The sequence below is a fragment of the Mastomys coucha genome, unplaced genomic scaffold (assembly GCF_008632895.1).
Source record: "Mastomys coucha isolate ucsf_1 unplaced genomic scaffold, UCSF_Mcou_1 pScaffold1, whole genome shotgun sequence".
Classification (NCBI taxonomy): Eukaryota; Metazoa; Chordata; class Mammalia; order Rodentia; family Muridae; genus Mastomys; species Mastomys coucha.
Window position 1 is genome coordinate 30,246,071 of NW_022196891.1, and position 12,655 is coordinate 30,258,725.

The window sequence follows — 12,655 nt, forward strand, 5'->3', positions numbered from 1 at the left end:
GGGGATATAACAGAGTGGTAGGGGGCTTATCCAGCATGCTTGAAATCCTGGGCTTGATCCTCAGCAAGGAACAACAGGAGAAACATTTTTTAGGTAGCCTTCATTAAGAATTTTTTATTTTAGATAGCCTATAAAATGCTGGACTAGTTAAGTCTATGAGGTGCTATGGTGAATGACTATAATCGTCCCAACACTCAGGAGACTAAAGCAGGAGGATCACAAGTTTTAAGCCAGTTCTGGCTACAGCACATAACCCTGTCTCCAGAAAAGAGCTAGATGGCTAGTACTTTTGGCTCTGTGGGTCAAATGGTCTCTATCTCAACTAGTTCACTCTGCAGTATTAACACAAAACCGGCCACAGAAAATATGTATTCAGTAAACCTTCATTTTACAGAACAGGCAGATCAACCCCAGTTCTGGAGAATTAAGCTTCTTTTGAACACATCTAAAGGTTTGGTAAGAAAATAAAAATGAAACTAACTATAGTAATATAACCTGACATGACAAAAAATATTTGGTCCTCTCTGTGCATACTTATTACCTAACCTTTATAAGGTTTTGTTTCTTCCTTATACACTAGAAATAGTACAGCTCCCACTGGACTAAGAGGTGTGAGGAGAAAGTGCTGAGTGAATAGCAACTGCTTTTTTAGAATCAAAACCAGTCTCACTTTTGCTTGGAGGTAGGAACAGTCCATCGACATAACGACTTCTGGTGTGATGGAAAGCGCAGTTTAGTTTTTGACAACCCATTGGCTGATTTTCCCAATAACAAGGAATTTCACTTCGTTTTTTCTGTAAAAGAGAACACATTGCTTTCAAATAAAAAGTGAAGTAAGTCCTAAATTACTCTCGTGATTGGTTTTCTAAACTCTAAACCCGAGAGAGACCGCTGGCTGTGAGGCTGAGGCAGGAGAGGCGGAGGGTGGTTCTGCTTCCCGCCTTCTTCCTGAGAGCCCCAATGCCCACATCTGAAGAAGAAAAGCAGGATAATACAGCAGTTTAGAATACGGAGTAGGATATTATAATAACTTTCCTTTCAGTTAGAGTTACACAAGGGCATTATGAGCACAGACAACCAAATGCCCGGCCAGCCTCATTTTCCTTTGCTACAAAATGTGAACGGAATGTGTACACATGTGCAGGTGTTTGTGCAGAGGCCAGAACAGGCATGATGTAGCTCTACCTTACTACGCCTTGAGACAGGGTCTCTCACTGAGGCTGAAGCTCATTTCAGCTGGGCTGACCAGCCAGCCAACTCCCCAGATCCTCCTGTCTCTGCTCCCAACACTGTGCTTGTATCTAAGTGCAGCCATGCCCAGCTTTTTACGTGGGTGCTGGGCAATCAAAGGCAGGTCTCCATGCTTGTATAGCACATGCTAATTTACCCAGTGAGTCATCTTCCTAGCTCCTGAATTTGTGAATACTACTACACCAATGCTTCTAAGGGAAACAGACAAAATGGTTCTCATTATCCTCTACATCTACAAAGCTTTCATCAGTCAGTCATATACCAATACATAAATTTGCTTCATGTGTTTGTATTTTGCAGGATGTGTTGGTATACACTTTTGATCTCAATACTTGGGAGACAAGGGCAGGTGGCTCTCTGTGAGTTTGAGGTCAGCCTGGTCTAGATACTAAGTTCCAGGACAGCCAGGGCTACACAGAGAGACCCTATCTCAAAAGGCAAGCAAGCAAATTAAGAGGGGATGGGGGGAGATGACTCTATTTAGTATGTATCCATTTAAGTACTAATATGAAACCCACAACCAACAGCACTACACAACTCATCCTGAACAAGGCTTACTAACATCACATTGTCTAGTAAAGCATACCACAGCTTTCCTCTAGCTGGAAATACTGTCTAGCATTACAGCACTATTTGTTCGCCTGTTGCTCAGTCGGATTGTCTCTTCTTTTTCTGCTACTCGTTTTGAAAAGCAAAATAATCAACCAAGAGTACAGGAGCAAGTAGCTGGCAATCAAGAACACTTGACTCTAGTATGGGAGCTCAACCAGAAAGGCAGTCCATCACCCATTCCAGCTCTGCTGGAGACACACACCAAGGGACTGCTGTGTTCATCTCTGAACATGTCTTGCACACAGACACATTATGACTACTGACTCCATCAGTAATGAAAACCGACTGTAAGGGTGTGCTGGGAACAGAGTCCTTAGAGTCAGTCCATCTCCAAAACCATGGTTAAAGGTCTCTTTTATACTTCCAGATAGTTTTTAAATGCACATGCAAAGAAATACAAATACAAATTTTTCCCCGCTTCTATTTTATTTAAAAGGGTTTTAGACTTATGTATTTTGTATGTGTGGTTTTTGCCTAAACTGTACATGCACCATGTGCCAGCCTTGTGCCTGCAAAGTTCAGAAGAATCCAGAAGAAGGCATGGGACCTCCTGAAACTGGAGTTGGGACAGTTGTGAGCTACTGTGTGGATGCTAGAGCCTCTGCAAAAGCAACAAATGCTCAACTGTTGACTGATCTCTCTTCTATTTCTAGCCTGCTGTTTTGTTCCCTCTACATTTTCACTTACTATATTCTGATCCTTCCTTACTAAATAGAGTCCACCTTAAATTCATCATTAGTGTTAACTGATGCCCATCTCTCAATATATTCTGATCCTTCCTTACTAAATAGAGTCCACCTTAAATTCATCATTAGTGTTAACTGATGCCCATCTCTCTCAATATATTCTGATCCTTCCTTACTAAATAGAGTCCACCTTAAATTCATCATTAGTGTTAACTGTTGCCCATCCCTCTGCAGTGTGCAGGTAGCAGAGCTACACTGTTTCTAGTGCTTTACAAACTGCTGCAGTGGTAGCTCTGATAGACTTAGTTCCACACAATGAGAACAATGTATAAATATTTAGTTCTCATCAAACACAGGGAAACAAGACTGTGCAATATATATATATGAATGCTGATACTGCTTGGTTGGCACCTGAGAGCATAGCTCTTAGAATACCTCCAAGTTAAATGAGTGGGAAAGGAGAGACTCCCTGGGCCTAGACTTTTGTACCAAGGGTATGGTTTCTGCTGAGTGTGGGATTTTGGTACATAGACAGGTGGTGCGTGATGAGTTTCTAAGTGGCCTTCCATGGGAGATCACTGCAGTGAGTTGCTACCTTCCACTTCAGGGTAAAGAATACAGGAAGAAGCAAGCCTAAAGAGACCACCACAAACTCCATAGACCCACAACAACTCCACAGACCCCACTGCCCTCTGTCCTGCGATGAGAAGTATATCCTTACTCTTGTCATAGCTCCTAGATGTGATATTTTAGAGACCTGTGCTCAGATTCTTCCTAGGAGTTATGTAAAGGTATAATGTGAGCTTTCAAAAGTTACAGAGTAGTATCTCAATTTAATGAGCACCTTACTGCTTGCACAGTAGGCATCTCAGAAAGCAGATACAAAACTAGAAACCAGATTGGAGCAGCTTAATAAGCCCAAGCACACAAGTTACTTATGCACCATCTCCCTTCTTTCCTCATCTCCTCCATTACAACTGACCTAGAAATCAACTCTGAAGGAATTACATACTCATTTGAAAGAGAAGCCCAGATTCTAAGGTGCTGCCCATAGGGGTTGGGAAGGCACTGACAGGGACGGTTTCCTAAGGGTTGAGAGGATGAGTCAAGGAAGGCTTTTCTGCAGAAGGGGCTCCAGAGTGCAGTGAAGACAGTGTATTCATGGAAACAGTGTGGATTGAGTATCACAGAGAGACAGAGCCCTAAGAGAAACTGGTACCCAGAAGGTAAATGGAGAAAGGAAGCATCTCACCTAAGGGAGTGGCCTAGCACAAAGTACCAGAGCCCCAGATCTCCAAAGAGTGACATGTCCTCAGCAGGGCGGTGCAGTTCAAGGAGGACGGGATCTTTACAATGGAGTTAGGGCAACACCATGAAGCGGTAGTTTCGTGTGACACCAGAGTGGGGGAGGTAGAGGGGGAATGGGAGGGGGAAGGAAGGGGAGGAAAGAAAACAGTGAAAAAAGAAACCTACACTAAACCCTGATACTGATGAGCTGAAGGCACCTATGTGAATTTGTGCCTTTCAATATGAAAACCCAAAGCAATGCATGCTTATTTATATATCACCCACTTCTCTCTCCACTAAAGACTTTTTTTGGTTTTTCAAGACAGGGTTTTTCTGTGTAGCCCTGGCTGTCCCGGAACTCACTCTGTAGACCAGGCTGGCCTCGAACTCAGAAATCCGCCTGCCTCTGCCTCCCAAGTGCTGGGATTAAAGGCGTTCGCCACCACCACCTGGCTTCCACTAAGGACTTGAAAAGCAATATGGACAGACCAAACCAATATGTCTTTATAATACAGATAGATTTTAGAGCAGGAGTAGGAAAGTTACAAAGATTAATAAAAGTCCTGGAAAACCTCTACTGACCAAAAAGTAAAGATAGAGTGGTAAGAAGTGCCCCCCAATAAATAAATAAGTCAGCTTGAAGGCCTCTTAGACATTAAATTGGAATATAATGGATATAAAACATTAAGCAAAACTAGAAAACCAATAATTCACACTAACACAAATAGATCCTGGGGGAAATCAAGTTTAGTGGGAAATGGGCCATCTAGAGTTTCTAGAGTATTAAAGAACTTCTAAAATTGGGGCAGGGAAATGGCTCAGTGGTGAAGGTACCTGCTGTCAAGCCTGGTGACAAGTTCTATCTCTGGGGCACACGTGGTAGAACAAGTGACTTGTGAAGTCCTCTGACCTTCACAGGCACAATACATGTACACACTTAACAGATAAACACACACACATATATATATATATAGTTTTTTAATTACTAAAACTTTATAGTAGCCGGGCAGTGGTGGCGCACGCCTTTAATCCTAGCACTTGGGAGGCAGAGGCAGGCGGATTTCTGAGTTCGAGGCCAGCCTGGTCTACAGAGTGAGTTCCAGGACAGCCAGGGCTATACAGAGAAACCCTGTCTCAAAAAACCACACACACACACACACAAAAAAAAACAAAACCAAAAAAACAAATAAACAAAAAAAAAACTTTATAGTGAAGCAATGTAGCCATGTTGTGAAACCATTAAACAGCAGTGATGGGAAAATTGAAATTGTGTATACAATTTCACTTTATGATCTATGTACAATGAAAAGAACATTGCTTTTGTGATATGCCATGAAACAGATAACATGTAGGGGCTGAAGAGATGGCCTAGAGGTTAAAAGCATTCACTGTTCTTGCAGCGAACCCAGGTTCGGTTCCCAGCACCTACACTGTGGCTCCCAACCATCTGTAACTTGGCTCCAGGAGATCCAACTCCTTCTGACACTTCACCCATTGTGGTACAGAAACATTCCAGCACATACACATACAATTAAAAAAAGAGACATATACAACTGAAATTTAATAATGAAAATGTAAAAATAAACTAAGTCATGTGTTACAGAACAGTTGCCCTACAACTATCAAGAAAGACACTATCCTGGGATGAAGGAGAGACTAAGGCATCATACACCACATGTGATCTTTAAGTGCGACTGCTCCTTCAATATATGACCAGACAGCGGCAAACTTGCATGAGGACAAAAGTGTTACCAATTCTCATTTTCTAATTTTCATAGCTGTGCTACTGTTGTATAGGAAAATGCTTTGTTTGTAGGAAACTTTCACCATAATGGGAAATACAAGACGGCAGTAATTTATCCTTAAGTGGGTCAGAAAAAATACTTATTTTCTTTTCTATGTATGCTTATTTTTCTTGTATATGTACAGAACATTTGTAACTGGTGTCCATGAAGTCTAGGAAGGCATCAGAGCCTTAAAAGTAGAGTTAAACGATTGTGAGCAACCACATGGGTGCTAAGAAACAAAGGTCTTCTGCAAGAACAGCGAGCGAGCACTCTTACCCTCTGAGCCACCTCTCGAGTCCCTAGAACTGTTTTAAAACTTAGAGACATGGGCCGGCCAACATGATGCCTCAGCAGCACGTTAAGGTATTTGCCACAAAAGCCAAGCATCTCAGCATGAATTCCAAAACATACATTGTGGAACTAGAGCTGACTTCTACAGGTCAGAGTGTTCTCTGACCTTCACATGTCTGCAACAGCGTGTACTCGCACCCCAACCCCCACCAGGCTGGCAGTTAAGGGCTTTTACTGAGTTACCCCACTCTCACTAGCCACTATTCTCATATTTTTATTGATTCTATATACCTATGGTAACAAAAACTGGAAACTTACGTCAATTTCCATGTGGCGGAATCTGCACACCTGTCGAAAACAACGGCCTTCTTGCCAAAGTGTGCAAACAGTCTCATTTCCTAGTGCAGCTTCACAATGACGGAATGGGCAGTTGTCACCCTATAAACACAACAGGAAAGGACTGTGGCACACGTCCATAACAATAGTGTCCAAAAACCTAACAAACACACTAGTAAAGCAAAGACTGGTCGGGCAGAAAACAAATGTGACAGTAACAATTATCTGAAAGCAGTAATGTGTAATAGAGTAACCTATTGCTTTTTGTTGTTTGTTTGACAGGGTCCCTCACTGGCCTGGAACTCCCCATGCAGATTTAAGTTGACTAACCAGGGCTCAAGGATCTAACTTCCTCTACATCCCCAGAACAACTGCATGCCATCATGCCTGGCTTTCAAAAATGTGGATTCTGGATATCGAACTCAGGTTCTCATGTTCACATGCAAATCCTTCGCTGACTGAGCCATCTCCCCAGCCTTAACCTGTTTCTTTGCTGTTTGTTTTTTTTGTTGTTGTTTGGTTGGGTTTTTTTGTTTTTGTTTTTCGAGACAAGGTTTCTCTGTATAGGCCTGGCTGTCCTGGAACTCACTCTGTAGACCAGGCTGGCCTCGAACTCAGAAATTCACCTGCCTTTGCCTCCCAAGAGCTGGAATTAAAGGCGTGCGCCACCATGCGCCACCACCGCCCAGCTGCTGTTGTTTTTGGAGACAGGTTACTATGCAGTCTCGGTACACCTAGAACTCACTAGGTAGGCCAGGCAGGTCCTGAACTCATACAGAACACCTGTCCCTGCCTCACCAATTCTGGGGATGAAAGGCATGTGCCATCATATCCAGCTCTCCTCAACCTACTGAGTGACTCAACTAAGGGTCTGAAAAAAGACAAGGCCTCTCAAGGAAAGAAAATATCCTCAAAAACATCATGCAATTCATCTTCAGAATGGCTTCAGAGCCTGACATCAGTATTCTCCAGCTTTTGATAGAAAATAAAGGCAAGCTGAAAGGCTGCTGCAAGTGATGCAAGCATAATTAATATATGACTAATAGTTACTTTTATGGGGCTGAAGAGATGGCTCAGCGGTTAAGAGCACTGGCTGCTCTTCTAGAGGTCCTGAGTTCAATTTCCAGCAACCACATGGTGGCTCACAACCATTTGTAATGGGATCTGATGCCCTCTTCTGGTGTGTCTGAAGACCGCTACAGTACTCATATAAATAAATGTCTCTTTTATTTAATAAATACCTCTTTTTTAAAAATTACTTTTATTATCTGAAACAAATTGTTATTGTTTGAGCTGCTGATATTAAATGGAAATACTGATATTAAAGTCTCAATTATTTTAAATCTTGCTTTTCTTATGCAGTGGCAGGAGCTAAATCCAGCAACCCTCATGCTTGGAAGTGCTCTACAGCTGAGCTGCATACCCAGTAGAAAACTTCATGGCCCTCATCCCTGGGATTTTTGTGACAGGGTCTGGCTATATGGCCCAGGATGAACTTGTAACCCTCCTATTTCTATTACCATGCTTAGCTAGACTTACCCGTTTAAACACAGTATCACAATGATTTTAGAACAAACTAATATACAAATTTACAGGATTAGCCATAAAGAAATAAGAGAAAATGGCATACAGACCTAAATAGTGCTACCAAAACCTCAAGCAGATAAACAGGACATTCTGACAGAGAAAAGTGTCAATGTATTTTAAAAAATAGCATTCTATTACTAGCAAAAAATGTGAAAGAGGTCAAATTTAACCCATAACAGCTCCTGCAAGTACTATACAACCCACACCCTCAGCTAAACAAAATAGAAAGAAAAAAAAATCAAAAAATCAACCCTTAGTTGAGTCACTCAGTAGGTCGAGGAGAGCTGGATATGATGGCACATGCCTTTCATCCTGTCTCCAAAAACAACAGCAGCTGGGCGGTTGGTGGCGCACGGTGGCGCACGGGCTAAGCCATAGAGACCAAAGTCTCCCAAAGGCACTTGGACTAGATTAATTATGGCAGAGCACATGGGAAAATTATAATTATATATAAATGAAGAGAAAAAAATGAGTGACGTGTTCTTAACACATGATTCTTTACTAAAAACTGATAGTGGGTGATATAACAGCTGAGCAAGACACAACATAAAAACAGTTTAGAATGCAGAGAAATCTTGGCTAATTTTATTTAAGAAACTGCAAAAAGAACTGATTTAGAGATGCCAGTCTTACTTTGGTGCATGTAGAATAGAAATAAAAATAGCAGTCTTCTCCCTGATTAGACATACTGGTAAATTCTCAGGCCAAAAGTGGCTTCCTGGAACAAGCCACTGCTTCCTCGAGGTGAAGACCAGCTCCAAGTACTCTTGAAATGGACTTACTCTTCCAATGACAACTCAATCACAGAAATCGTCTTTAAAATGTAATCCTGGAAAGGGGAGACAGTGAATTAAAGTACTTCAGGTAAATTCCTCTAACCTTTTCCTCCAATGCTTACTGATACCACTCTGTTAAACTAGATTTGAATTGTGTTAGCAGGCGCTTACCACATAGAACATTAAGAACGAGCTACTTAGGAGTGCTGTATGCTCCCATATGCGATATACAATTTTTGCTAAGGACAGTCATGCCATGCTTTTTTCAATGTTCTATGGTGCTTGTCTGACTGTTTCAGTATAAAATGTAAGTGTGTATTGCTAAACACATAAGCTGCATTTTAGAATAGAACATAGATTACTTATAAAATACTTGCCAATGTTATTTTCACCTAAATGAAAAACTCAAATGTCTTCATAAGCATGTTATATTAGAGGTATATAATTATTCCTGAATGGAAGAACCCTACTTAAATAGAATAGTTACTGAAAAAAATTATCTTTGAGAAGATCTATGGGTTAGTTTAGCTACTAAGATAGCAAAGGAGCAAAGAAGTCTTTCAGAGCAGACCCAGAGAATAAACAGTGACAACTCAACTAGCATTCTAATTCTCCCCACTACCATTCATTCTCTGATCCCACACAAAATATCCAAGAAAGCTGCTTCCAAAGCAAAACATCTTATAAGAGCACATGAGAATGTGGAGGGGGAGTGCTACAAATTCTTACCACTCCAAGTCCAAAGCCAATCTTATCTTCCAATAGTAAAATAACTCCTAATCCAAGAATTGTTCATCAAGGAGAAAGCTAGCCTTCGAGCCAGTGATCTAAGTTAGCAACAAGAGTCTTCAACTAACTAACTAATAAGAGTCTTCAACTAATCACTAGATCTTTAAAATGTATATACCTACTATCAAATGACTCGTTAAAAAGACAATAAACACTCAAGTAACAACACAAAACAAAGTACACCTCCATCTTGCTTCTAACAAGAAATTAACACGCAGAAACCTTCAAGTTCAAAACCCAAGACTCTGTAATGTGTCCACACATAACTGTAAAGCACACTTTAGCACTCACAGGGGAAAGATGGGAAAGCACAGACACCACACTTCTGGACTAATTTTGAAATGCTAGGTGGAAAAAGCATAAACGAAACTGCTGCTAGAAATAATTACACTAAACGTGCTTCTGTAAGAATCAAAGCAAGTCCCAGCACTCAGGAGGCAGAGGCAGGCGAATTTCTGAGTTCAAGGCCAGCCTGGTCTACAGAGTGAGGTCCAGGATAGCCAGGGTCATACAGAGAAACCGTGTCTCAAACAAACAAACAAACAAACAAACAAAGAATCAAAGCAAAGAGCCGGGCAGTAGTGGCACAGGCCTTTAACCCCAGCCTGGTCTACAGAGTGAGTTCCAGGACAGCCAGGGCTACACAGAGAAACCCCATTTCAAAAAACCAAAGATTCAAAGCAGGGGGCTGGAGAGATGGCTCAGCAGTCTAAGAGCACTAGCTGATCTTCCAGAGGACCTCAGTTCAATTCCCAGCAACCATGTGGCAGCTCACAATTGTCTGTAACTCCAGTTCCAGAAGATCTGACACCCTCAGATATGCATGCAGACAAAACACCTTCCTTGAAAAATCAATCAATTAAAAGATAAATCAACATGAGACAAAAGGATGTATTATGTGAAAATAATTTCAAGGAATTCAATTCCCAGAACTGGAACCTGTGTAGTAGGAGGAGTGGCGGGGCAGACATGGAGCTGCCTGCCTTTACAGTCACGGGGAAGTGCTTGACTCAGCGGCAGACTTCTAAACAAAGACTACCAACAAAGTGAAGTGACAAGGCCAGCTACCAGGCAATGGATCTAAAGGAGACTATTAACCAGAGATTCAGCCTTTTAAAACATTTCATGGAAATCTCAGGATGTAAAAGTCTTTAAAATATGAAAAAAAATCTCAAGAGCTACACCATCAATGTATTCATTGCATTCTGAAAAATTCACAACTGAAGCAAATATTCTAATAAGAAAAAAATTAGAAGTAGAAAAAGAATAAAACCAACTCACATACAAAGCATTGATGTTTCAAACATTTATGTTGTTGTTTGAAGTGAAGTCTTGTTTTGTTTTGTTTTGTTTTTGTTTTTGGATTTTCGAGACAGGGTTTCTCTGTGTATTCCTGGCTGTCCTGGAACTCACTCTGTAGACCAGGCTGGCCTTGAACTCAGAAATCTCCCTGCCTTTGCCTGGCTTGAAGTGAGGTCTTAATACAGTTTTGCAGACTCATGAAACTTCCTATCCTCCTGCCTTGCTTCCCAATTGCTGGGATCACAAGACATATTCAACTCAAAGAAAATTTATGAAAAATTATAACAGAATGAAAATATTCTAAGTAAAGCATTAACTAAGTGATTTACTATACAGTAAAAAGAATAGCACTGCATGACCTGAAAGGCTTATTTCAGAACTAAGGGTGGCTTAATGTTAGGAAACACATTACATTAATAAAAACCAATAGTACTCAGGGGGCACACACCTTTAATCCCAGAGCTCAGGAAGCACAGGCGGGTGGGTCTGAGTCTGAGACCAGCCAGGGCTACACAGAGATATCCTATCTGAGTTAGGGCTTTACTGCTGGAGCAGGCACCATGACCAAGGCAACTCTTAATGGGAGCTGGCTCACAGGTTCAGAGCTTCAGCCCATTATCATCAAGGTGGGAGCATGGCAGTGTCTAGACAGCCATGGTTACAGGCATAGCTGAGAGTTCTACACCTTCATCTGAAAGCTGCTAGGGGAAGACTGACTTTCACGAAGCTAGGATGAGATTCTTAAAGCCCACGCCCACAGTGACACACCTACCCCAACAAGGCCACACCTCCAAATAGTGCCATTCCCTGGGCCAAGCATATTTAAACCATGACAGACCCTGTCTCAAAACAACAACAAAAACAAAAATAACCCTTTACCATCTTTTTAAGACTTGAAAACAGAAAGCTTATGATGACATAAAAAGAAAAGTATAATGGCTAAATAAACAAATCAAAATGCAACACTCATTTCCAATTGGGGCTAGCCAGAAGCTAAAAGACAGCTCAGTGGGTAAAGCCCTCATCACTCACACAAGCATGAAGACCTAAATTCAGCTTCCTGGAAGCCAGTCAGTCCCAGAAACGTCTACTTCCAGAACTCCCACCTATTAAGGGGAGGAGGCAGAGACAAGAGAATCCCAGGGATGTCCTCTGGCATACAGAGGTGATCCACGACCCTATCTGAAACAACGTGGAAAGCCAAGACCAACATCCAAGGTTCTCCTCTGACCCCTGCACAGATTCAACTGTATACACAGATGCGCATGTGCTACATACACATACAGACATGCGAGAGAGCAGTGGTGGCACACACCTTTAATCCCGGAGTTTGGGAAGCAGAGGCAGGCAGATTTCTGAGTTCAAGGCCAGCCTGGTCTAAAGAGTGAGTTCCAGGACAGCCAGGGCTATACAGAGAAACCCTCTTGGAAAACCAAAATAAATAAAAAAATAAATAGTTGGGTGGTGGTGGCACATGCCTTTAATCCCAGCACTTGGGAAGCAGGGGCAGGCGGATTTCTGAGGCTAGCCTATTCTACAGAGTGAGTTCTAGGACAGCCAGGGCTATATAGAGAAACCCTGTCTCGAAAAGCCAAAATAAATAAAAATAAATAAATAAATAAGTCAAGTATGGTCTAATATATATGCCTATGAGCCTAGTACTGGGAGGTGGAAGCAGAAGGCAGGCCTTCATCAGCTACATACCGAGTTGAGGTTAACATGGGCTACAAGAGACTCAAAACAAAACCACACAAAACTCCAAAACAAACAATCCCCCTACTAGTAAATTACTTCCACCTCTCCCTTTGTTTTTGAGATAGGGACTAAGGGTTCATTTATTTCTGTTGATCAAGGATCAGAGGTATGGGATCCATGCTTGGTTTATGCAGTTAATGAAGCCAAGCCATGACTTTATACATATTTAAGGTACTCTCCAAGTTAGCCACCCCCT

General features: G+C 41.7%; 1 protein-coding gene across 1 annotated transcript in view; it reads right to left on the minus strand.

Annotated features, from left to right (window-relative positions):
- Zc3h11a (zinc finger CCCH-type containing 11A) overlaps positions 1-12,655 on the minus strand; it is a 39,493-nt gene that overhangs the window by 24,608 nt on the left and 2,230 nt on the right. The window contains exons 2-4 of the mRNA XM_031340481.1: positions 8,471-8,666; positions 6,233-6,352; positions 671-794 (exon numbers count right to left, since the gene is read on the minus strand). Coding sequence (XP_031196341.1) covers positions 671-794; positions 6,233-6,352; positions 8,471-8,524 — 298 coding nt within the window. The 5' untranslated portion in view covers positions 8,525-8,666. The remainder of the gene's footprint in view (positions 1-670; positions 795-6,232; positions 6,353-8,470; positions 8,667-12,655) is intronic.